Here is a 27,480-nt window from a genome sequence, read left to right on the forward strand (position 1 = left end):
ATACTAGCAAAGCCCACAGAGGACTACTGCATCACCTCTAGCAAAAGACTGGAGCTCTGTGCCCTCAGGGAAGGAGACCTCCTGGATATGACTTTGGGCCATTAATGGAATACATTTTTCTGTAAAAAATTTAACATTTGGTTAAGATTCAGCTTGGACCCATCTCTGTTGCACAGTGTAATTTCTTAGGGATGCTGTGAGCAAATATATAGAAGTTTTATTGTGGGATGATCTAGACAGTCAGTTCTTGTCAAGTAATCTGCTGGCTGTTTATCCAGGCTGCAGTCCACTGCCATGGTGGATCATGGTACATCATGGTGGATCACGGTGGAGAGACAAACACAAAAGTATCTTCATGCAGAAAGTAGAAGAATAAATCATATGTTTGGGGCAACAGGGAAAGAATGAAAAGTAGGCACCATCCCACAATTTTAATAGAAATAAAAAATAGATATAAGTTCAAGAGTTGGCAAATGTGTTTTTACATGAAAGTAAAACAGTTGACGACATTTGATGTTCATTATTGCAAATAATGAATTAATCATAATAGATGGGGTCCCTTGAAACCCACAAAGCGTGTGGAGACATGAGAGTTGCTACCACAGGCGAAGAGATTGAATCTGTCTTGTGTGCTTTTAACTTTTGGAAAGGATCATTTTCATCTGACTTGTCTGGCTTTCTGCAAATAAGTGAGGATTTTAAAAGTTTCCTAAGCTTAAACATTGAAGTTTTTCTAATTTTTCATGGTACTCCCGAACCATCACATCAGAAGACCCTAGCCAGCTTGTCCTGCAAGCAGTGTGCTTTTCCCTGTGTCCCAGTACTGCACCTCAGTGACGTGAGCTTGTGGGACCTGAGATGCAAGACTGACAAATTCTCTTTATTGAGGTCCCAGTAAGCAAACCACTGTAAATCACCTCTGATAGTAGTTCTGCTTGCTCGAGGACCCTCTCTGTGCTTACACTTCCTTCTCATGCCCCAAGCAACAAGTCAACTTATGACAGTCCTTAATGCCTATCACTTTCCTCCCAAAGGAGAAGCAGAGGGACCCAGATTCAGGCTTTGGCTGAGAGTTGCCTTTTTGACCAGACTGTGTTGCTGTATACAGAGGCCATTTTGCACAAGGTGGGGGGGGTTTGGTTTTGATTCCTCCTTGTGCCCCATGAATACATCAGAAAATACCTAACTGTGATGGGAGGACTCTGGGGTTCTGGAACGATAATTTGCCTTAATCCAGTGTTTCTGGAAGCATGCTTCTTTTAAATATTAATATTGTTCAGCAGCATAGTAACTGGAGAGCAAAAGGGCAAAGAAACCTCATAAAAACATGTTTTTCTATGTTCAGGGCCATGTTCTCCTGTAGGATTTGTTGCTATAAATTTTTAGGCCACAAAACAGACTTTATTTTGCAAGGAAGGCTGCAAGTTACCAAGAGTTAATTGGTTTACACTGTTTTAATAAGACCTCCTGGGAAACAGATATAATAGTGGAGAGTCTGTATCACATAATAAAATACGGTTTATAGAGGATATTGCAATGTAAGATACAGTGTGTCTAACTGGAAAGTATTTGCTGAACTTCCAGAGAACAATACCTAAATCCTTTATGTTGGAATCCTGGAAATGAGGCTATATGGCCACAGAAGTTAAAATATAAACAAGCTGGTGATTTAGGTGGAAATGGTCTGCCACGAGGGAATCAAGCATTTTATTGTGGGAAGGTCACACAGAGACCTTCCTTTTAGAGAGGCACATAAAAGGATCCAATGCACAGTTTGCTACAAGCACTTGTCAAACCAATCTCTCTCCCCTTTTCCCTTGCCAATCACACAGTAAGTAATGTCACAGGGAATTTACAGACCTGAACTTGGACACTAGGGTGTGGGGTCTGCGGTCAAGGTGAAATAGCAGAGCTTACCACACTTTTTGCTTCTAGGTTGCGAGGTCGAAATCCTTGGAGTCAGACCAAGTTACTGCCGCGAGTACTTCAGTGTCCCAACAGACAAAAACTTCGCGGACGCCATCAGCGACGCCCTCGAGTCTCTGTGGTATGTCACTAGGCTTTTGCAGAGCAGGGTTTCCTCTCTCTAGGTATTTGGATTTACTATCAGAGAGATTTTCAGGTTGGGCTTCCAGGTAGGAAGATGAGGGCCACCACTGCTTTGTAGTACCATCATAGAAACAAGACCGTAACAGAAATAGGCCTTACATTAAGAGTGGAGGGAAAGATGTGCTCCTCTGTTTCTGTGTAGGCTGCAACAAGGAGGAGACATACTGACTTACTGCTTTTAATTTGCTGTTTCAAGCAACTTCAGGATGAGCCTGTGCATGTCTGTTCACTGACCTGCAAGAAAAGGCTTTGAAATGCTTGTATTTAGAAAGGCAGTTTGGAAATTCTGAAATTGAGCTCCAGTCACTTGTTTATGAGACCAATGCTTTGGCTTTTTCTTCATTTTAGAACATCTTAAGCAAAATATTTTTGGAGAGGGCATTCAGTTTGTGCAAATATGAGTACAGAATAGAGTAGAATAGAAAAGTTCAGTTGGAAGGGATCTACAACAACCAGCTGATGGGAATATATCTCTCAGAAAACCTAGGAAAAATGTATGTTCCAGACCCAGATTTCAAGTTCCACCATCTCTCATCCAAACAAACAAATCTCTCATCCAAATAAATTCCACAAAGGTGTAATATCAGGGAAGATTTTACCACCACATTCAGAACTAATGCCTTATTTTGGCTATAACTGAGCTCCTCCTTTTAAAGGCTTGTTGGTTCCATAATTAATCTTAGGAAGACCTTCTACTTTAGTACTTGAAACTGCCATAGCAATTTGAATCCAAAAAGTTTTCTATTCAATGCTGAGTGTTGATTTTTCTTGAAGTGAAGGCTCCAAAATGATGAGACTGCTGTTGGAGGTGTTGCTCCCAACTGCACACTGGGTCCTGCTGCACAGGTGCTCACAAATGTTGTTTGCAGCATGGGCTTAGACAGAAGGTGTCTGAGGCCATGGGAGAGATTTTATCCTGAAATTATTTAGATTACAGAAAGTTACCTGCATGTGACATGAGGAAGTCATATGTGCCATAGGAGGGTTTTATGGAGCTTTTGCAATACTTTTAATTCAGTGAATAATAAAGGGAATGGAAGATATAATACAGACATTGTTTCTGACTTCTGGTGGAAACCCAGAATAACTACAGAAAGCTTTTTGTTTTGGTATCATTTTGGGATGGGTCAAGACATACTTGAAGCTTCTTGCCTGGTTTCTGTGAAGCACAATGTATAAGGCTTCTCAGCAGTGTTTTCCAGCTTTGTAATCATGACTATGGTTAAAAATGAGGCATAAAATGTTAAAAGTACCAGTCCTTCAAGCTGTTATTTTGGGTAGCTGGAGAGTTTCAATAGCTAATTCAGTCCAAGCCACAAGGCTGCCTGTTGGTCTCTGCAGTGGAAAAGGAAAGGGACACAACAGTGTTGGTGGAATGACTTGTAAGAGATGAAAGCTGATGATTTCAAGAAAAGTGCAAATCCCTGCCACCAGATGTCTGCCATAAATAACAGCTACAGTCTTTTGAAGTGTCCAAATCCTACAGATCATCCCAGCACTGCAGGAGGTCCTGTGTCTGGTGTCTGTTTACACACCATCCCTGGTGAATTTCTTCCTGAGTTCTTTAAACTAAGCTCCCTGTCTCCAACAAGGCAGGAAACAGGAAAAAGGAATGATCTTAGATAAAATTAATAAAGAGGTTTGGGCATAAATACTGCAGGGACTTAAAGTAAGAGGGGAGGTAGAGAATGAACAGATTAAAAATCTGGCAGGCTTTCCTTATTCTTTCTATCATCCATCCTCTTTGTTTATTTTTTTAAGATTTAGAAGAGGAAGTTCCATGCTGCTGAGCCAGCCCATAAGAAGTAAAGCCTCTGAAATGCTTTTATTATAAGCATATTCATTTAGCAGGATTTAGCATCTCCAAGTAGAAGAGTCTTGAGCTTGTCATCTATATCTTTTGCAAGTGGTTTTGACTTTTGAAGCTGTTCAAAGGCTGGCAAATGAAGTGTTTCCTTTCCACACCCCAGATAATTGGAAAAGCCCATTAGGCTGAGACTGTCCTTAGCTACATGTGAGAAAACAGCCTGTGGCAAGGGCAGTCTGTTGTCTGTAGCAGTGCCTTGCTCAGTAGCCCTAATGGCAGGTATTAGTGGTTAAAGAACTCCACTTGGGCTCCCACCATTAGCAAATCTGGTAGGGACTCCAGAGTAGAGAAGTACCTAATTCATCAGGGAGCTTCTGAGCTTTTCTTACAACCAAAAGAAATCATCCTTCAGCAATATTCTCCAGTCTCTTCAAACAGGTGCTTCAAGACCACTATTTGGACCAAGAATATTCAAAACAAAGTCAAAATTCTGTTTCTGACAAGTAAAACTAAAACCTCCCTTGCATCTTTTCAACAACTTTAGCTTAAGGGCTGTTGTAATCTACCTACCTTCATGGAGAGGTGTCATGAAGTTTGCATCATACTTGCAAAGTGTTGCTGATAGAATATAAAATCCTTTTTGGTATTGCCATCAATGCAGTCCACTTTATTCAGTAATCTCTTTTAAGTCATTTATTTGGAAAGTTGCTGGTGATGGAAGAAGACAGGACTAACATTTACAGGGACAGAATACTTCTCTCGTGAAAGCCATGATAAGAGTTTTCTTAGAAAACTTAGAAAACCCCTTTTTTCCTTAGAAAACAGGCAAAAGTGGAAACAAAGTCAAACTCCAGATGTGCTGTACCAAATCCTGCAAACTCCTAAGCATGCTGCATTGCTGGAGCTTGTCCCACTGAAGTAATTAAATATTCTTCCTTACAGCACTGAGCCCTCACTGAGAAATGTCACCACAGCCTAAATAAGATCACTTTTTTTTTCTTTCTTAGCTACTATCTTGATCAAAATGATAATTTACTTACTTACTTGAGAAGACATAAATTAGTTTAAGTAGCTCATACAGGCACTGCAGCAGAAGAGAACTATTTCAGTAGGTGCAATGACTGGGTATGCAATAGATAAATTACAGGGTTAAATTTTAGAAAATAATTTATGCCTAATACAGATGGAAAGTAATGCTTAAAATGAAACTGGGGAGACGGGAGGGCCTCTTCATTTAAATTATTTTAAAACCATGAAGGGTGAGGAACAATACTGTTCTGCAGGGCCAGCAGTGGAGAAATTCCCACCACAGCAGACATCTTCAGCTTCTCACAGAACTGTTCCTCTGAGGCCTTCTACACACTGAAAAATGCAAATGACAAACCCTAATTCATTCACTCAGTCCCTCTCCTCTGATTTTGCCTCTTCTGTCCCACTCATTATGCTGACTACACAGGTGTCTTTAATCAGAGATGCTGGACTAACAAGTATTTTTGTAGGGATCTTCATATGGATGAGAGCATGTAATATGGATGGCATGCTCTGCCATATATTAAGTGCAAAAAGATGGTGCTTGAACTTCATGAGTATAGGTTTGTGATTTTATCCACACAACTTCTGTCAGGGAGATTTACAGTGAACAGTAAAGTGGTCATGAAAATGAAAGTAAGTACTGATGTGTGCACTATCTCCACTAATTAGGCTGAGAACAATCAATGCAGAAAAGTGTGGTCAGCTAAGCTTGTGCAATTCTGAGATTACCTTAGTTCCCTTTGCTCGTGTTTCTGAATAAAAAAAAAAACAACCCTTCTAAAATCTTATCCCAGTTCATACTGCTGGGTATTTTGTAAGGCAGAGCACATCCTGAGTTGACCTCTGTGGTTTGAAAGACCTCACACAGGAGAAAGCCAGAAATGCCAAACTTTAATTAAAGCACATTTGACTGTTAATTCCCATAATCCTTTTAATAGGGGCATTCAGCACAGAAATCAGAATTTCTTTGTTATTAAAGGGAAGGCTGCCTTCCTAATTCAAAGAGGTTAGTGAGGACTGCCGGGCCAGCCTGTGCTTGCACCTGGCAGTTTCCACCTCCTCTGATGGGAGTCTCAGGCAAACTCAGGAGACCTCGGCTGTGAATAATGAGCCCAGCAGCACAATAGGTGGTAGGACAGCACAGGCTGGAAGTAGAAAACAGGGTTTTGTGGCTCTGCATGCTGGTGAAGACAACAATGCCAGCAGCCAGGTCTCCATGTGTGTCAGGTTTTCAGTCCTTGTCCTCTCTCCCATGCCCAGCAACAACAGCGCAGAGATGGCAGCGGTGTACTACGAGCGCATTGATGTGGAAGGGCACCACTACGGCCCCTCGTCCCAGCAGCGCAAGAACGCTTTGAAGGAAGTGGACAAAGCCTTGAGCAACATGATCTCACTCATCAAGGTGAGTGGCATCCACAAAGCCAGCTCCTAGGTGCCTTTGGAAAAGGCTTTTAAAACTGTGGCACCTCCAAGAGCCTATTTAACACCTGTAGCGGCATGCAGTGGCTGTAAATTTTTATTTCCTGAGAAACAGGCTACTGAGTTCATGTGGAAGTCAAGGCACCATTACCCTGATTATTATTTTCATTTATTGCATTATAACCCTCCTGGTGGATTTATACCAGTAGCCCCAGGAAGCCACAAACCCATAGACATGTTGCTCTGTTTATGACTTGTGTTGCCAGCTGAACTTTATTGTAGGTGAAGGAGTCAAGACTGTGTGTTTCCTAAGGTTCGTGGAATCAGGCGATTAACTTTTATAGCAGTTTTTATGACAGTATTCAGAACTCTGTACTTTAAACTTGGTTTTAAAAAAGCATTATCGAAATGATTTTGCAGCGAGAAAATCTTTTGGGTAAACGGCAATTCTGTGAATATTTCTGACAGTGATAAATGTATGTTGGAGGTTTTATGTGTTTCAGTGAAGACAGGAATATGTATCTTCAATTTCACTAAGTATGAAAAGCTGTAATGCTAAGTGCAAAGTTTGTGAGGGAAAGAGAGAAACACCCTTCCACAAGTGGTATCATGGCAAAATTGCTGTGTGGACTTGTTTTGGAAAAACTCTGGTGCTAACCTCTTAGACTCTTCCAGAGCAGCAAGTAAAAGTGGATATCCACCATTATGGGTGGTAGCAAAGCACACTGCAGGACATACATGGATGTGATCCTTCTGGTTAATTTCTACAGAATCAATAGAGGTCAAAAGGTGATTTAAATTTTCCAGCAGGCACAGACAGTGCAAAGTTGTCATGCACTTTCTTCACAGAGCAAAGGCCTTCAGAATGATATCAATGTCCTCCTCTTCTCTGATCATGGGATGACTGACATCTCTTGGGCAGATAAAGTGATTGAGCTGAAAAACTATATCAATATGAGCGACACCATACAAATGAAGGACCGAGGTCCTGTTGTGAGCCTCTGGCCAACTCCAGAGAAGCATGCAGAGGTGAGTACAGCCTAGTTGTACCTCTGAGTTTTGTGTTTTCTCAGTTTATACGCCAGTTGTGTGTTCTGTTTTCTCTCAACATGCAAATAATATCCTCAGAGATGTCTGCAAAAATCAGCTCTTATCAGGAGTCAGACTTGAATCTTGTGACACCCTTGTGATGCTGGTTTCTGAAGGAAAGTCACACCAGACAAATTAAAAAGCATGACTTTGCACTGTTATATGGCAAGGATGTGCTTTTAACCCTACTCCTATTAGTTTCTGATAAATAGCTAAAAGATTTTAGCTCAAAATGCACTTTAAAGATTTTATATATATTTAATCAATTTATTAACACTCTAGCTAGGATTTTCAGATTATCTGGATCAGGTTCAGGCATTCATATTCCAGTAAACTCCCACTGAGGAACCAACTCCATTAGACCAGAATTGCAAAAAATATTTTTTACAATATTTTCCTTGGAGTAACTTTTGATGAAGCATGTTGGATTGAGTCAACCATAAAAGCTCAATGTTAGAACTTCAGTGTTTTGAGGGATAAATAAAACAATAGAGAAAAGATTTGAATATCACTTGAAAAGAATGAAAATGTAGTTTCTCTGACTAGTAGACTAGTATGTTATAGTCTAACCAAAAAACAATTAATGAGAAGTCATTACTGCTGTCCTCAGAATATAGATGAGTGGATGTACAAAATAGGCAAGCAAGCTGTTCCCCAGGCAAATAGTTTTGGTTTCTACATTATATTGTATCCACTTACAGTGCATTTTAGCCTGTGCAATTTTTTTAAAGAGAATATTTGCTGATCTTTGCACCCAAATGGTCTCTTCAGGAATTGTGTATCTGTGATACTGTGAATATTTCAAATTAGTGCCAGAACTGAAAGTTGTCTTAGAGGCATGCATAAGAAATTCACTCACAAGTGCATCACAGGGGATCATAGCATTGATATGCTTAATCCAGAGCTCCCTGTTTTTTGTAGGCCAGACCTTTAAACAAGGGCAAGCTGCAACTTCACACAGTTATGGGGTTTCATCCAATAAAGCTCTTTAGCACATGCTTCTCTCTCATTAAACAGCCTGATATTCCTAAGGAGAATAAAGTACAATGCCTTATACTATGATTTTGTTTCCTTCCCTCATTTCTTTTTAGAATTTCTTACTGGAGAGCTGCTTTTAAAGCAAAATAAAGCTGATTCTGTTTTTAATGAATTTTAAAGAGCAATGTTTATGAGTTGGAGTGTACTTTAACAGAGTGGTTATTATCTCTAAGAATTACCCCATTTCAAAGCACCAGAAGTACTGCAGACCACTCTCTAGTCCTAGTCATGGTGGGAGGAATTGTGCCATCATACCCTGATGCTGTCCTTATGGTCACTGTACACATATATCTGTATATCTGGTACACATATACACACAAGGGTGACTTAGCTGAAAGGCTAGTGAAGAACCTTTCATTCTTTGAAGAATCGAGCCATTTATTCCTGAAGATTATTTATATTTAACTTGTTAAAGAACAATATAGAGTCTGGAGACTCCAATAGCTGCCTTCTCTTTGGCATATGAACATATTTTTCAGGCATTTAAAATCTGTCTTCTGAATAATTTGGGGTGTAATGACTTTTGTGTGATTATATTCCAGACAGTATGATTAATATTAATAAACTACTTGCATGGCATTGTGCAGATTCAAAGCTGCAGGCTTTGGCTAATTAATCTCACATCAGATAACTAACGAAGCAGATAACTGAGCACTCTCAATCCCTTAATAGTGATTGACTGGGTTAATGCAAGAAACAGAGGTGAGGTGACATTCATTCTCCACCCAGGAGCACAAAGAGGGAATGAGTGGCAGACACTAATTTATTGCTTTTCCACATCTGTACACAGTGCACGTGGTGCCTTTGAGTGTCTCACCCCTTCACTCACTGCCTCCTGTGAAGGTGTGGTTTGTTTCTGTAGGCTGGTACAATCACATCTACACATTTGTCAATGTGTGTGTTATAAATACACGATACATGAATTCATGTATTCCTGTGTGTTTATGATCTGAGTTTTCAGAATCTCCTAAACCACACAGGCAGGTTTTATCCAGCAATGATCTTTGGACAGGCAAAGTCCTGGTTTGAATGTGCAGATGATTAGCCATTACAGGGGATTACCCATTTTGCAAATTCAGGTGTTTCCATGTACCCATGAGTATACTTATGATCTTTACAGCCATATGGTATCCTAATATTCATTTGTTTTGCAGATATATCAAAAATTGAAAGCTGTGGAACACATGGATGTTTACAATATACAGGATATTCCAAACAGGTTTTTCTACAAAAAAGGAAAATTTGTGTCTCCACTGACTCTTGTGGCTGAAGAAGGATGGTTCATAGTAGAGGTAAATTAAATATAAATTAAATATAAATACTTAGACAGGAGTGTGGAAAGGTGCAATATATTGCTGATCATTGAGTTAGTGTAAATGGGCTGACTAAAATCTAATGTCAAATTTTGCTGTGTGCTTAAAATAACTTAAAGGTATTGCAGCTATCTTAAAGGTAGACAGTTAAATAGTCAAGATGCCTCTTTTTTCTCTGTTGTCATAAAGCAGTAATTCTTGTATTTCACATTTCAGTTTTGTTGCCTTCCTCTTCTTCCCCCTGCCATCTTCCTTCATTCCAGGCACAAAAAGAGTGTTTCCATTTCAAGTCTTTATTATCCCTTCATTCAGCAGTACCTTGTGGCAATTTTTCCTTCTGCTTGGCTTTCCTCCCACCAGACTGTTCTAAAAATGCCCCACTTCTCCCAGGCTCCCCAGTCTCAAAAAGGCCAGACTGGAGATTTGCTCCTCAGAGAAGCCCAGTGCACACACTGAAAATCAGGGAACTTATTAAGCAGAGAACCCAGACATGAAGAGATTTTTCATACTAACTTATTTTCTTGCTATAAATTGTTGTTGTTACTTTGTGCTTGTGTCACTATGGGGCACCTCCACATTACAGATACTAATTACAAATACTAATTGCAGCTCAGCACAGCTCAGAGGGTGTATCTTCTAAGGAGGTAAACTGAGCAGTGATATTAAGTGATTTGCCCAAGGCCATGCATGAGGTCAGTAAGTTGGCAACAGAACCAAGGAGTCCTGGGTTTCTTTCATATCCCAGCATAGTCAATGCACATCATTGCCTTGCAGGTTATTGTAGCATAGCTGAGCATCTTCTTTCACGGCCTTCAGAGCTAATGCTCACCAAGCTTTGCTCAGTCCACACTACCATATTTCTCACTAGCCAACCTGAATTTAGCCTAATCGTTTCTACCACTGAATAAAAATGCACCTCTAAAAAAACTGATGGCTTTTGAATACATCTGGGTGAGTACCTCATTTCTGATTTAAAAAAAAAAAAAAAAAAGGAAGTAGAAAAAGCCAGAGTTAGATTTAGACAGGTAAAGTAGGAATCTGAAACATTTTTTTGAAAATTATTTTTAAAAATTACAACTAAACTCTTTTGTACAGAAGTTCAAAACAGAACATTTTTACATATTCTGTAGAAAATAAAAAAGTACTTAAAAAATCATTGAAACTCTGACAAACCTTAATAACAGTGCAGCAAACACTACTGCTATGATAATTATTTCTGTCTCTCTGCCCATTCCTTCCCATTGTTTCTGATTTTCAAGAATGTCCTCTCATTAATGCTGTCAGATTTTCCTTCTCTTCAGTACACTTTCATTATCTGTGAATAGGATATGAAAACGAAAGTTTCCTGTCATATTTTTAAAGAAATTATTGAGCCTTGTATTATGCTTCCTGCCCAAACCACTGAAGAGAGGATGTGCAGCTCTTCCCTGCCACTCTCCCAGGTTTTTTTAACTCATTGTTGGCCAGTGGATAGCTAAAAGCTGTTTTGGAAAAAGGGGATTTTGTTAGTGATGGTGGTGGTTTTTGAAAGAGACAAAGGGAGTGTATCTGGAAAGTTGTTTTCCTCATCAGGGAGCATAGGAACAAAAGCATTTTGGTTACAGCAGGATGAGGAGGGATTTCACACTGTATCAAAGCTGATCTCACATCACCTTGTTCCCTTCACACGAGTGAGTGATCCCCATCTTTTGAGCCTAAGATCCCCCAGCTGCTCTCCTGTGTGCAACAATGGTGTTAGCCCTCAGGGCTGCATGCTCACTCAGTGTACTTTCCCAGCATTTAGAAATCAACTGCAGCACATTTTCTAAACATGCACATTGTCCACAGTCTCAGATATGCCTATTTCATCTTTGACAAGGATTGCTAGCCTTAGCCATAATCTGAGTATGAAAAATTATGTCTTGGACAAATTCTCCATCCCATTTGGACATGCCAGACAGGCACATTAGTGTGCTGCCAGTGTCCTTGCCCCAAAGAAGTCCCAGGAGTTTGTGGGGTTTGCTGTAAGGCAGAGCCTGATGCTCCAGAAGGGCAGTGGAGATGCTTGCACAGCCCTGTCCTCAAGCTACTGCTATTAGTGGCTCCATTTCATGAGCTCTCACTTCAGCTGCAGTTATGAAAGTTCATAGTGTGTTTTCTGACTCACCTTGCACCAAAAATGATGCAAATGGCTGTGCCTTTGTCGGCACATTCAGTTGTGAGTAGGTGTCTCCTGAAGTCTAGGCAGGTTATGAAAAGCACACTACCTCCTCCTGCATTTGATATTTCTGGGGAAAAAAACTGTGTCCAGGACATCTGCTAGGATCATGGAGGGATGTAGGTATGGCAATGTCATGATGCTGCCAAAGAACCACTGCAAATTTAACGTGACTTCACTTGTCTGAAGCTGATGCTGGCAAATGCTGTGCAGGCTGCCTGATGATGAGCAGCACACTTAGTCCCCAGGAATCATGGGAAGCTACAGCATAAGGAGGTGCTATGGTAGGAAGAGGAGAAGGAGTCTGTTTTCTCCTTGGCTTGCTCTCAGCAGGGAAATAGATGGCAACAGGAAAAGAAATTTGTTAGCTAAAATAGTTTCATTTCATCTGGAACAGATTACCCAGATAAACTGTGGAGTTGCTCTTACTGGAGATGTTCAAGAACTGTGTGGATGAAATCCTGTGCAATGTGATCTAGGACAACCCTGCTTGAGCAGGAAGGTTGGACCAGATGATCCACTGTGATCTCTTCCAACCTGACCTTTTCTGTAGTATTCTGGAATTATCTGGTACATCTGCTGAGTATTAAATGTGAAGAAACAGGGGGTTCCCCTGGAAAATAGCTGGAAGAGGTATACCTCTCAGTCATCACTACTGCTGTCCTCAGTGCACAGTCAATTTTATTTCTTAAGGAAAAAGACAAAAATCAGACAAAATAAATATTTATAAAAGGAAATGGATCCTCAGTTAATTTGCTTTATCATCTGCAGGAGTTGCAGCACCACTTGCCCAAAGTGGGAATGTGGGAAGCTCTTTTGGGTCCTTCTGTGCCCAAGTGTGAAGGCCAGACCTGGATGTTCTAAAGCACTGTGCAGCTCCTTCTCTGTAATTATCAGAGAAATTAATGTCATGGGTCTGATGAACTGTCAGTTGATGTTCTTGTTTAAGTGAAATTCCTGCCATAGTTTTGGGGTAACGTGGAGTGCCACATCTGTTTGCTGGTATCCCTAAGGAGCATGGGACAGGAAAAACCCATGGACAGGTTGGTCCAGCATTTTGATCAGTCTCTAGGGACTGCTGCTCTGACAGATATGGCACTGTTGTAAGAGCTGTTAATACAAAGCAGGAGAAAGTAAGGAAGGAATTTAAAAGTACATCTTAAGTGCAATATGGGCTAGGAAGAACAAAATTTATAATCACAAATTAATAAAGCGTAGATCCACTGAGCAAGGAAACAAAACAGGCCACCGAGAGTGGGACTGTCTCAGGTCAGAGCCAGTCTTCCCTGAAACAAACCTCATTGCTTTAAATACAAAAACATGTAGGGAGAAGAAATCATAATTAGAAAATATCTAGTAGGGTTTACTTGTATTGTTAGGCTGACTACTAAAATGGAGCAAAAAAAAAGACTTTTTTTTTTTTTTTAATTTTCCCTCCTGTGAATGAGCTCCTGTGCAGGTCACAGCACAGTGTGGGGGTCTGATGGGGTGGTGCAGCACATGGAGACACACCATGGCACTCCACAGTGCCCCAGCACAGCCCAGCAAGCACACACTAACCATACTCTGCTGTTGTCACCCAGAGCAGGGACAAGCTGCCCTACTGGGAAAATGGGACAGGGAAGAAGGAGGCCTGGCAGAATGGCTGGCATGGCTATGACAATGAGCTCATGGACATGAGAGGCTTCTTCCTTGCATATGGACCAGGTACAGTGCCACTATCCCTGGTGTTCCATTTCCCCTGCAGCCCCTGGAATATCAAGAGCCCTATGTAGCACTCTGTGACACCCAAAAATTGCAAATAGATGGCAGGATTTCCTCACTATGGAGGGTTTGGTGCACTGCATCTATTTTATAGCTGAAGAAACAGGGCAGAGAGATGTGAAGGGTCTTGGTCAGCCTCTCTCTGATGTCCCAGCACGGTTACTATCTCTTTGCCCTGTTTTCCTGAATTTTGGCCTAAACTTTCAATTCTATTTGAAAGACATGAATCCTGCTTTTGTTTTCTGGGAATTCAGACTCGCTACAGAGTGGAACTTTCTTTGGGAAGGTTGCAACATACCTCACCCCCCTGTCTGATTGGCAGACACAAAACTCCTGCTTTCCACTTCATCAGGCCTTTTAGACAGGGCAGAGCACCAGGCTGCAACTATAGAGAGGAGTGAAAGCAGAATGTGCAATACAATTATGTCAGGCTATTATGTCTATCAAGTACATACAGTAAAACAGCTCCCCAGGGCTTGTTTTAGTTTTTAGAATAAAATTGCTCTAAAAGTAAAAATAATGAATTAAATTGTTTAAAATGTTTTTTTGCTGAGATATGTTGTAAATTGCATAGCAGGACATATCCCATCCTGGTGGGTAGGTTCCAAGAAAGGCAAAGGAGCCCTTGCCCCACAGTATCCACATTCCAGGGGCTGAGCCCCAAGTTGCATGATGCCAACTCCTCTTTTTTTCCTGCAGATTTCCGATCCAACTATCGAGCGCCTCCCATCAGATCCGTGGATGTTTACAACATCATGTGCAGCCTGGCAGGAGTACAGCCACTGCCCAACAATGGCTCCTGGTCCAGGGTGGAGTGCATGCTCCGAAACACAGCCCCCTTGGCACCGCTCCCCCCATGCAGCAGCTGTGTCCTGGCACTAGCTCTGCTCTCCCTGTTCGCCAGGCAGATCTCCTTACTGTGATCCCTGAACAATGTCAGTCAGTGTCACCAGCCATTCCATCCTTCTCTGTTCATTTTTTTAAAGTTCTTCATTTGGATAATAGCTTCATTAATAGAGTACTGTCCCCCACTCCCCCATTGTGCTCCACCAGGCATGAATCTGACCCATTCTGCATTTACAATGGTTTAACATGAAGCCAGGTTTTGTGCTGCTCCAAACACAGCCAGGGACAATGGTGTGACTCACCTAGATTTACAGCATTGGCAGTAAGAACACAATCTGGCTGGCTATCCACAAAGTTTTCTGGTGGGTGCACATGGGGATCCCTCAGCAACAAACACATCTCAGCCCAGCACCTTTCACTGAGGAGCTCACCCTCATGGCTCGCCACACGGAGAAGTTCAGGAGTGGAGACCAACCTCTTTACATTTAGCTGGGTTCATCCTGGTTCATCCCTTCAGCTCCAGCTCCATCAGCAGCAGAGCCCCATATTCTCCTTACAGCGTCAGCCAAGCCCTGCCTATACAGACACAGTATTCAAAGATCTAAGAGCTTTGCTGAGGGATCATAATGCCAAGAGAGGTGGGTCAGCAGGACAGCATCCTGCTCTCAGCCTTTCCTTCTTTATTTTCATCAACATGAGTACTGGCTCTGCCCATTTCCAGGGCCAGGATTTCTTCATGGACCACAGCAGAGGGGAGGGCTGGGAATGAGAAAAATGAGAGAAACCTTCCACTTCAAAGCCAATGGGAAAATGAATAGACATCTGGACACATGAGGGTCAGGAGGACATAAGATGAGGAAGCGTGGCATTTAACAGCCTCTCTGCTTTTCTGTGAAGACATCATCTGATCATGTTTTGGTGTTTTATATCCAACTGCATTTCTGAAGGTTTTTCAACACTTACTGCTCTTCTACCAGCTTTTGCTCTCTACACCTCTGCCTGGTGATCAGCACATTTCTCTTTATTCTGCATCAGGGAGAGAGGTCTACACTGATAGATCTCCCACCCTCCCAGCTAATCCTGGTGATTATTTCCACCATACGCTATCAAGCACAAGCAAAGTTGTAACAGCAAAGTTAAATTAAACAGCAGGCGAGAATAGAGCTGTTGCCAGAGGTGCCTTAGGGAGTGCACAGCACTTTATCTGATATACCTCTGAACCAGGAGCTTTCAGCAACAAACTGCCTTTGGAAGGATTGAGGTCCCTCCCCATGTAAAAGAAACCTCTAGGACTTACTACTCTACTGGCTTCAGAGACAAGCACGATCCGGGTATGTGTGGTACAGTGCGTTTAAGGGTGAATAATTACACTGTGGGGGGAAAAAAAACAAACACCAAATTAAACTTGACAAAAGACTTCTGTAATAGCTGTAAAGATTTATGTAATGTGTTTTTAAAGCTCAAGTGAACCATCAAATCAATTGGGAGAAAAATGGAAAAAATCAGGCTTTGTTATTAGACTGTTGAGTATAAAAGGCAATTTAGTGCTTTCGAAGCATTTGCAGTAGCTGTAAAACAAGCACCTATTGTTCAGAGTTCCCTGCTACTCTTTAATGGACCAGGCTCAATGAAATCACTGGAGCACATTTTTAAAGGAAAAAAAAAAATAAAAGAAAAAAAAAGAAGAAAAATGAAAAAAAAAAACCCCAACAGCATACAAGATAACCAAATTACCAAGTTTTGTCTGAAAATCATCGAGATAGACACCATCAGTGCCTGCTAACCCCTCCAAAATGTGCCATTTTAAGTCTTACCAGCAAGCAGAAGTCAAGGTCTTCTTATAGAAGAAACTAAAGGTATACGGGTATATTTGGCTCCTCAAGTATATAAACAGAAATTGAAATTAATAAATTGGATCCCTTGAATTGTTCCATGGATGGGCCATGACAACACTGATCCTTGTGAGAACTTTGTGTAACTAATTTTTGTCAGTGTTCATGTGCAAATACTGAAGGGTAAATTTGATTGCAATATGATTTGATTGACCTTAAGGCAAGCATTGTGTGTATGGTAAAAGATACTTGGTCTGTAAAAGGAAAACTTGATGGCAAACCTTCAAGAAGCTCACTAGCTTCAGGAGAACAACAGCTCGTTATTTTTTGAAAAGTGCATCTTTCTTCCTCAGAAATGTCATACCTCTGAATCAGTTCACGTTCTCCTTCAAAAATCAAGTGTCTTAACTCTTGCCTATTTTTCTGTATACTATGCAATGGAGGTGGGTGTATTTTAAAACCTATTTCTGAATGATGCTTTTATACAATGACTGATTGTGAATGAGTGAATAATTCTAAAAATGCTGTTAGAAAAAGCACTTCTTTGTAAATACTGTAAGATTTTTGAAGAAAAAAAACCAGCCTAAAACCTTCCCTTCAACACTTTGCCTTTCTTGTCTAATTGCTGCATCAAAGTGTGATAAACAGTGTTTGAAGCTTGTGCTGATTAATTATCAGAAAGACGAATGATAACATTGTTTAGAAATGGCAAAGTTTCAGCATGTAAATGAAGGACATTAAATGCATCACACGAGATGATGTAGCTTGTATATGCAGCCCTTTTTTCCAGATGTATTTAATTGTTTAAACTTTAGGACATCCATTCAGGAACATGTCATTCCCAGGAGGCAATGGATATCACAAAACATTTTGCACTTCTAAGAAGAAAAGTGGGTGCTCTCTCCAGACCTGCTTCTCTAAGCCCACTGTGTCACCATCACATCAGCTGCTTGCACAGAAATTAAGAGCATTGTCACAGGTATGAGGATGCACTAGGCTCAGGCCCTCCAGAGCCCCCCTTTCCCAGTGGGAGATGGTGTGAATGTCAACAAGACCTCGAAAATCAATGCTACAGGCCTAGAGGACAAGGGGGCCCCACTCCAGTCTAAGCTTCACAAACCAACAATGTCCATGGAAGAGACTAATTTAATAGCAGTAAGTCTCCAAACCTACTGAGTAGAATTTGTCCTCTTTTCCTTATATTAACTGACCACAGAGCAGGGAGTGGATGACGGAGGAGGACCAATGCAGGTATACCAGGGAGTCCTTTAATTCACAGCAGAATTCCCTCTGAACAAGTAGCACTGCCAAGGTCTGCCAGAGATTCTCCCCTCACATTCCATGAACATGGGTCCTCAGAAAAGAGAGGTGCTGAGGGACTGCCTGCACAGGAATAAGTCTCAGTCAGCTCCCCATAACAGTGCTAAGAATGGCAATTTCAGAGCTAAATAAGCTGAGCCCTTTTTACCAATGGCCTTGGTGGCCATGCAATGTCATGGCTGGCTGATGCTCAGTGGGTGAGCCCTCCAGCATCCCTCGATGCAGCCTGCACAGACTGCAGCCTCGTGGAGACACCAGCCTGCACCCTTCACAAGTACAGAGACTTCACAAATAATGGGTGAATGAGAGGCCATCTTCCTTGTCTCCTAACTAATACATCACAATATATCACAAAATCACAGAGTATTCTGAACCCACAAGGATCATCCAGTCCAACTCCTGGCCCTGGACAGGACCATCCCCAAGAGTCAGACCGTGTCCCCATATTGTCCAAGTGCTTCTTGAACTCTGTCAGGCTTGGTGCTGTGGCACCTGTCAGGTGTTAACCCATACACCTCGGGGGGAGTGCACACCACACCAGCTCTGGCCACTGGAGAGGCACTGGAAAAGCTCCATGTAACATTTCCTCACCAGACAGGGGCAGGTCGCAGCAAACCCAACAGGGAATTTTTAAATAAAACATGGCCTAATGAAGAGGAAGGTTTGAAACCCTGCATTTTAACATAAGAAGCCTTTAACAGCTGTTTTAACACACAACTTTTACATACACAGAAAAACATTTGTTGTGTAAGTATGGGAACACATCTATGTTAAGGGAAGGTTAAAAAATAAGAACATTTCAGAATTACAGTTGACACAGTAATTCTCAAGCTTCATAGAGATGGATTGTATGGATTTTAAAGACTGTATGGATTATTCTGGTATTTCAAATACATGGAAATTGCTATGTATTTAAAAAAACAGTATGACGTTATCCCAAATCTGTATCAATTCCACGATTTCAGCTCTGCCAGCCCGGTTTCATCAGGAAACCCCCCTGAGCCGCCAGCAGCCTGCCCCGGTCTGTCCCTCACGCCTTGTGCAGCCACACCGCGCACCAAGGCGGATGCCTGTCCGCTGTCCCCCGCTGGGCCCGCTCCAGGAGCCCCAGGTCTCTCTTGTACTGAGGAGCCCAGAGCGGACACAGATCCCGCACAGCCGGGTCCCTCTGCTCCCCGCTCCGCGGCCCTCCCGGCGGAGGCGGCCCGGCCCGGCCCGGCCCTCAGCGCGGGCGGGAGGAGCCCGAGCCCGGCCCGGCCGCGCCCCCTGCCGGCCGCCCGCGGCACAGGCGAGCCTGGCCCTCAGCGAGGGGAGCGACGGGCGCTTCTCCTTCCCTCTGTCTCCCATCGCAGCTTCGCCTCTTTCTCCCCTTTAACTCTCCCGATTCCTCCTCGCCCCAAACCTGCCTCCATGAAGCACTCTGAGCAAGCTTCCCACCTGCTCCTGCTCCTGCTTCCACAGGAGGAAGAGTGGGCAGAGCAAGACTTTCGTGGGTACACGGCCCTAAATGACCCAAGAGAGAAACCAGCTGAATGTACTTCCCACTCTCAGGACTTAGGCTGCATCTCAAGCTGCCTTTGCTGTCATTGCAGCCTGATCCCGCTGGTGGGAAACGAAGCACATCGAAGCAGGAAGGGGAGGGGATCAGGCGGAGTGACACACCTGCTGCTCTGTTACTTGTGTCTCCTGGCAGCTTGGCCCCATGTTGAGCACAGAATCCTTGGGTCAGATGCCCCAGCAGCGCCATACTGGGAGCTCAGAGCCACACAGGGAAACTCCGACCAGAACAGTCACAGGCAGCAAAGGAACGGTGAGGAGGAGATGGAAGTGGGCTGAGGTGGGGGAAATTCAGTGCCCGCGTCCCACACCAACACAGATCAGGGCTTAGCTGAGCTCCGGCAGCTGCTTTTGATCTTCCCTTGGCTGCAGCAAACGAGGCATTTTAGTATCAGGGTTTTACCAGTCTTCAGGAGCACAGGACACCAGTGCATGCATGGAAGATGCTGCTCCGTCCCTCACCAAGGGGTTGCAGGCAGCCAGCCCCAAAATGTCAGCGGGAACACATGAGCAACCATTTTTCTGCGGCTGCCAGAGTGGGCACTGACAGCTCTTGAGCAGCCTTCTGTTTTTCCCAAGAAATTAATACACTAAAACATTACTCATCACTTGATATATTGTTTGGTGAATATTGATTAAGCCTCAAAATTGGCTGCAGACACTGTCATTGCTTTCTTGCCAGATAGAAGAAGGAAGGCTGAGGTGGCGTCAGCTGTTGCAAAGGCTTTGGAACGCAGGTCAGGCTTGGAGGGGATCATCCACAATCCCTACTGAACCTCACTCAGCCTGCTGCTCTCACTGGGCTGCCTTCATGTAAGGCTCCTAGCCACAGAAATGCATGTACCCGGGATATGTGTCCATTAGAGGCAGTTTTAACCTTTCTTCAGTGGTCCCACATGCTGTTCATCCTACATCACTAAAACAACCATTGCACTGGCATTCACTGTACCCCCTATTAAGGTTAGTGTTACCCCTGCAAGGACATTGCCATACCAAGTGACTCAGCAGGAACCTGCTTCTGATTTCTGAGTGGTGCCTCACACCCTCTACATGATCCCTGGGCAGAAGGAGGCTCTGACAAATTAAAACTTAATTTTTTGGAAGGGCCTATTTGCCTCTCAATGTATCCATCAATCCATCCATCCATCCATCCATCCATCCATCCATCCATCCATCCATCCATCCATCCATCCATTTGTAAATTGCACTCTCCCTTGATAGCTTTTCCATGTACTCCACACTGGTGGAGCTCTGGGGTGCAAGACTTTGTTTCCTTGCTTGCCAGAGTAGGCAGCAATGAAGTGCTTTTCATCTTAGAGCTCATTCATTGTCCATGAGAATGTGAGGGCTGGGAGAGGGGTAACCCTGCTGAAAACATCCCAGTTGAGTGGACTCTGTGAGAGAGGGAAAGCAGACCTTGCCCATCAATGGAGGAATTCTTCACAGTTATAACAAGGATATAATTTTGGGTGTAAAAACTAAGATTCTAAAGTAGCCTTCAAATAGCAACTGTGAAAGAGGGCAAAAAAAAAAAAAAAAAAAAAAAAGAAAAAAAAGAGCTGAATTTTTTTTTTAAGGTGGAATTTAAGCAGTTTATGAGTTGGATTTTACAAACTGCTTGTTTACACTGCTGCAGGGGCTGAGTGAAACATGCTGAAACATCCCCTCCTGCCTTAATCTCAAGTGGTTCCTTATAAGAACACTTCTGACAAAGAAAAATAACTGGTTTTCCCCCTCTAAACAGAATAAACTGTGAGTGCACCGAGTTTTCTTTGTGTTTCATACAACTTCTTTTGTCAAGAACAAATGGGATGAACAAATTCAGGTCCTATGGACAAGAAGATATTTAATATCCATAATGTGGGGAGCTTTCCAGCACAAGACAGACTCTGTTTTATGCAGAAATAGTTAAGTGCAGCCTGAAAAGCCCTAGCAATTAATCACGCACTTGGAGAAATACAACAAGCTCATAGAGGCTGAATTTTAAATGCTTGCTTGCTCCAGTTTGGACAGTGACAAATTAAGGCCCCCACAAAAGCAGGTGTGACTCTTGAAGAAGCCCTCTGAGGGCAATTAAAAACAGGAAACCAGCTGGTAACTGCAGATGTGACAGCTAGGACAGCTCAGGAAATTAATACAGAGGAGGATGGAGGACTAAATGGTGTAGGAGCTGAGGCAATAGAAACAGGACCTGCTCTCCACAGGGGGTTACTCCATGGCAGGTGAAGTGTCTCATCATGTGGGACAGCAAACTGGTGACAGCCACATATCCCCATTGCCCTGGAGAGCTGCCACACAAATGAATCCCTCATTGAAGGACCCCAAAAACCAGAGGAGCTGCTGCTTTGTGTGTCACACAGTTTCCCCCTGGTGCCCAGGGGATGGCTGCATTCAAGGATGCCTGAAGCAGATGGTCTGGGCATGTCTGAAATTGTCTGTGGTACCCTGTGATGGAAAAGGCAAGGGATGAGATCAAGGGTGGGTTTTCCCAAATCAGCTTCAATGAGCTCCAATCCAAAAGGTAATATCTAGCAAGGTTTCACATACAGTGCTTCATTTTTCCTGGTCAATTCGTTGTCTCCAGTGTTAACTGTTCTGAATCAGTCAAAAAATGGTAGTTTGTCCCATGGAAAATAGAGGAAATAATTCAGATACATGACATGATTATAAGGAATTTGTAATTTCCATTTAGGAAGTGTGAGCAAAATTAAAAATAGTGCCATGCAAACAAACTATTTATCAGTCCAAGCCAGAGCTCCTCACCCCATTTGGAATAGGATGTTCCCATGATTGTCATTACAATTTCTCAGTGCTCTTCCTCACACATATACTCCTACCCTGCCTTTCTCCACACATCCAGTGTGTATGAGGCATCACTGGGACAGAATTTACCTTCTACCAAAGTGCAGGCTGGGGGGGCATTCCCATCAGTCTGTTATTCTAAAATAGTTTGTTGATAAAAATCTCTTTCTTGTTGTGAATTGTACGGACTGTTTCTCAGAAAAAGCTGTCAGTACAGATCACTATAGATTACTCTTTTTGTTGTTTTTTTCTCTCTTGTCCAGAGGAAAGGTGTACTCCTGTTAACATTAAGCTTTGGCATCCTTCCAGGAAGCTGGGCAAAACAGCATTTAATTTGAGACTGCTGATAGAAGGGCAGAGTGAACAGGGTCTTTACCAGTTTCAACCTCTAAAGAAAAAGATCTCTCTAGTGAAGAGCTGCTTGGCCACTTGCCTGACTTGGTGAAGCTGAGTATTCTCTTCTCTCTTGAAAAAAAAAAAATCTCATTTTGTTAGCCCTATTTCCAGCATAGTGTTGAAACATGGGAAATTTGCTGTGTAAAAGGAGCTCTCTTTCACTCCAACACTTGCTGCTTGTCACCACTGTGGGTCATGACAGTCCTAGCCAGAATGCCAAATAGTAAGGTAGGTGGGCAGCTTCACTGTGAGAAAGTGCCATCTACAGTACCTCTGTACCTGGGCACAGGTAGTCATTGCAGCACAGAGATGCTCTCTGGTCTAACATCTTTCATATGATAAACACATCCTAATGCTGCATAAATTATTTTATAACAAGCTCAGCATCCAGGATCTTAGCCAGGGACAAGGGCCCCAGCAGGCCAGGGACAAACCCAGCCTCAAAAAGCAGAATTCTTTTGCCAAAAATCCTGCAAGGGTGACAGAAATTTTAGATGCAACTGGAGAGAGCCACAAACACAGCCTGAGGCTGTACTGAGCACACAAACAGCAGCCACAGGGTGGAGATGATCTCTGCCAGCACTTTTCCTCTGAAGGGATGGTAATGGACTAATTTAGAACTGGCAACAGGTAAACAGAAGATACAAGATGAATCTTATAGAATGATTTGAACCTGTTCTGCATCCCCCTCCCAGTTCCCCTGACAATCACATCTAGAAATGGAGAAGCCTTTAAGTGATGTCTAAAAGTTTTCATATACACAAACACAAACACAGCCAACAGTAAAACTTCCCTGTCTCCAAGAAGGGACAAGAAATTGCTTGGTGCTCATCCATCTCCCTCCTGTAAGCTGTTATGTCTGGCAACTGCAGCCACATGCAAACATCTGGGATGCATCACAGACCTTCTGCTGGAGAGAGGAGATGGTTTTTTCGACACAAAATAAATTTGGAGGCACTTTGCAGGCCTTTCAAGGGAATGAACAGCAAGCTATTGCATGTATGATAAGAATGGGGGGATTAAAAGGAGAAGATTTTATTCTAAGACAAATGTGGGCACCTTGAGGGTGCCCAAAACTTTCAGGAGCAGAAACCTCCTGCACACATCAGGAGTGTGAAACAAGCAATTAGAACTTGTATTTTAGAGGGCTGCCTGAGCAGAGGGGAATACCTCCCCAGGTTTACAAGATGTGCCCAGTTCCTACCTAGTGGGTGAAGGGGGGCAAGTTGTTCTTCAGACCAGGAGTTAACCAGGAGTAAGGAAGACCATTGCACTTAGGCAGCAGAGAGGAGGAGTCTACATGGCAGGACTGCCAGATGGCCCTACCAGGATCTTCCTCCATCCCTTGCCACAGGGCTTTTTCCAGGACCCCACTCTGCCTATGAAAGGGGCACTTCCAGGAAAGCCAAACCCTGGCTGCACCGTCTCCTGGCCCCTGATGGGCATTCCTCAGGGACACCACATGCTTACAGTACAACCACAGACATGTCAGAACATTCCAGTATCAGTTGCTATTTACTTTAATTCTGTATCAGCCGTGAAGGCAAGCACATGTAGTTCCCCAACTCAGCTGGCTTTTGGGAGTTCAGGATTCTCCAGCCTTCCAATAATGCAAAGATTTTTTCTTCTGTCTTGAAATTATATTCCTTCTCCAGCTGCTTGTCCTAACTATGAGTCCCCTGCTACTGAAGTACATCCTCACATTCCTCTGTCCTTGAGTTTTTGGTTTTTTTTATTTTGGTGAACTCTCTCAGGATTTTAAGCCTTCATATTCCAATTCCCTCATTTTCCTTATGGAGAATGGTATCCCCTCTCCTTCTCTTCTCCTTGAGTTGCAGAGATCCTAATCTAGAAGAAATACCCATAGCACAAGGCAGCAGTCATGAGACACAGAATTCACATAGTAATGCCAATATGGGTTATAGGTAACAATAAAACCATAAAGGCAAAGGGGTCTACCTTAAAGGAGGAACAATAAATATATTGCCTGCCTTAGGTCTTCAGGGAGGAAGCTGGGACTGGGGATTTGGTTCAAGGCTACTGAGCAAGGAACAGCTGTGCAGAGGGAAGAGGGAGACCTCACTGTGGAGGCAGGGACATCTACCATCTGCCATAATCAGAAAGTTAAATGTCCCTCTCTGCTGTCCTTGTCCCTGCCATTGCCCATAATCCTAAGGCACACCTAGCCCAAAGGTTTGCACTTCTGAGTCCTTAAGTTTGCAGTCTTGATGGCTGCTCCTGGCAGTCACTGCCCAGTGGTATGTCTGCAGTGTGTCCATGGTGGAGACAGCAACAGCAGGCTCCAGGTACACAGGTCATGGCTGGGGCTTGCATTCAAACCCTTCCAGTGCACAAGCTCCCTGTGAAGTTAATTACTTAGGTCCTCATTTTCCAAGAACCCAGCTAATACAACCCAAAAAGGCTGTAGTGCCGTGGCTCTGCTCCTGATGTGCATCCTCTGGTACACAAGTTTAATCAGCAAGTGGTGCAGCCCATCTGTGCTGAGATTGCAACAGGAACCACAGCACAGTGCATGTGGGCAACCAGGACAGCCCTTGCTGGAGCACAGCCCTGCTTGCTGCTGGAGTGCCAGTGCTGGTGTACCTTTTTAATTCTGCATGAGGAAAGCCTAAACCCACAGGAGAGGCCCCTGACTCTTGCTTTTCCTCTCACTACTGGCACCTTACTGAACACACTGGAAGCTGCTACTTTGCATGAGCCCCTTTGGCACTTACAAGGCAACTGGCCTAATTTTACCAGCAACAAGCAACAGGACAAGAGGAAAGAGATTGAGAGAACTCAAAACAAAAGGCTTCAGGATTCCCTAAGCAAGCAACCAAAGTATATAACTATTTCAGTGTATGCACAGCCATATTGGTAAATTTATTTATTGGCTTTGCTTACTTTCACATAGCTGGCAGAAGAGGGTTAGGTTTTATGTGCTTATTAGGATGAGAGAGAAGAAAAAAGATGTTAAATAAAAGTACTTGGGATTTCCTGTTCCTTGTCCCCATTCATCACTTCTGTGACAGCTGGGCTAAAAATACTTCGCTAAATATGAGGACCTACGGGCATAGAAGGAAGTTGCTTATAAATGCAAGCTCAGCCACCTCCACACAAAACCACAGGCAGTTATCAAAGCCCCAGCATCACTGACTGCTCAAAACCCTTCTCTCATCAAGTACCAGCTACAGTGAACAGGAGTGTCAGAGCCATGGGCTCCTTGCCTGCAGTTCAGGAAAGCCTCATAAGTAGATGCAATTTTCTTCATATCCATTCTGCAAAGCACAGCTGAATAAATTGCTTTTTAAAACATTTACCTGAGGCCTTGCTTGATGCCCTGACAAAGACAGATGTGACCTGGTGTTCCAGTACAATTTGGGGTTTTTTGTCTTCTCTTTGAGCCTTCAGATCACAGAGATGCTGGAGAGAATGGCACATAGTCTTTAAAAGAATCAGGAGCAGTAGCCAAAAGGAGGAAGAGAACAGAAAGGACAAAAATATGGGGGCGTATTTACATTCCTAAATATTATTAAAATCTGCAACAGCATGGCTTGAAGGAAAGTGCTGACAGGAGCACATATCCTGAAGCAGTTGACCACCTTTTCTTCTCTAAGGTCTTTCTTATAAGCAGGGAAAGTGAAAAAGGAAAAGTAATGGAAAAGTGGGAGAAAGACACTTGAAGATTAGAATGACATTTTGAGAGGGGAGGATGAGAAATGTGCCAGAAGAACTCTTGTATCAAGTAGGGGAAAAAAACCCAACCTGAAGGAGAATAAATGTCAAAAAGAAGCAGAAGATAAGGGATTCAATAGAAGAAGGATATTACAGAAAGTAAGTTGTGAGGAAAACAACAGATTAAAGAAACAGTTAGGAGTATGGAGAAAAAAATCTGGAGACAAGATTTTTCAAAAAAGTTATATTACAGATGTAAGATATCCATAGATATAGATGGATGTAAATCTATTCAGTGCTCACAGCAGAAAGGCATGAGCTAACAGCAAGAGGGTACTTCAGCCAAGAAGTACTGAAGATTTCAGCCAGCTTTTCAGTATGTTACAGACCATGTTTGACCAAAAGATGTCTCTTGATCAAGATCTTCAGTTTACTGGTCAGCAGAGTAAGTATAAAGATTTCAAGCCAGGCTTGCTAAAAAGTTTTAAAGTGCAAGGCATGGTAACTTTGGACAAGAGTAGTTTCTTTCTAGGTAATTAATGATCAGCCTAATTTAGCACCTAAAATACGAGCACACCATAAGGAGAGAAACAAAGTGCTCTGTGAGGGGGAAATGATTTTTGTAAACTTCTCCAGCAATACTGAAAAGGCCTTGAAAGTCTGAGTCTATCAAAACCCAAAATAGACTTCACCTGTGCAAAGCACTACGTCAGTGCTGGCATAAAGCCCTAACCAAACCCCATCTGGTTTTGGGATTTTTCGCCTCTGCAATACAAAATGTTTAATTTCATGAAGATGGATTACAGTGGAAGCAGATGGGTGAAGGGGAATGAGCTAAGGCTAGAACAGTGTGGTAGTAGTGTGTGCCACTAGCAGGTGACAAGCGAAGCTGCTTAAGACAGCACCTACTTCCAAGAGTTGCTGCTTTGGTTTTTTATCTTATGAATGGTGTAAATTCTCATAGCTGACCTTGGCAAACAGCAGCTCTCATGGCACAGCTCTGGAAAATCTCCTGGACCCTAAATTTCTTCCCAACCTTCTTCCAGGTAGTGGTAGAAGGTTGGAAAATGGCACTTGCATTTAACATTGTCCACTTGGGCCTTTCCAATCAGCAGCTATCAGTTTTCTTGAAGAATGTGAAAAATACTCCTTGCTAGTACCCTCTCTCTTGGGTGTGCACCAGGTCCTCCTTTACCTCATGAGGACGGAGAGGAGAGGAAAAAACGGACCTGACACCTGTTGCCCTTCGCATCAGGAGGTCCTAAGGGAGTTCTCATTTCCTGG

General features: G+C 42.9%; 2 protein-coding genes across 2 annotated transcripts in view; both read left to right on the forward strand.

Annotated features, from left to right (window-relative positions):
- ENPP6 (ectonucleotide pyrophosphatase/phosphodiesterase 6) overlaps positions 1 to 16,083 on the forward strand; it is a 30,787-nt gene extending 14,704 nt beyond the window's left edge. The window contains exons 3-8 of the mRNA XM_079305661.1: positions 1,936 to 2,047; positions 6,209 to 6,350; positions 7,217 to 7,396; positions 9,649 to 9,786; positions 13,588 to 13,711; positions 14,468 to 16,083. Of these exons, the coding sequence (XP_079161787.1) occupies positions 1,936 to 2,047; positions 6,209 to 6,350; positions 7,217 to 7,396; positions 9,649 to 9,786; positions 13,588 to 13,711; positions 14,468 to 14,691 (920 nt within the window). The 3' untranslated portion in view covers positions 14,692 to 16,083. The remainder of the gene's footprint in view (positions 1 to 1,935; positions 2,048 to 6,208; positions 6,351 to 7,216; positions 7,397 to 9,648; positions 9,787 to 13,587; positions 13,712 to 14,467) is intronic.
- The window catches only part of CASP3 (caspase 3), a 180,485-nt gene that overhangs the window by 121,206 nt on the left and 31,799 nt on the right, over positions 1 to 27,480 (forward strand). The gene's annotated exons all lie outside the window — the stretch shown is intronic.

The sequence above is a fragment of the Erithacus rubecula genome (assembly GCF_903797595.1).
Source record: "Erithacus rubecula genome assembly, chromosome: 5".
In the NCBI taxonomy this organism is placed as follows: Eukaryota; Metazoa; Chordata; class Aves; order Passeriformes; family Muscicapidae; genus Erithacus; species Erithacus rubecula.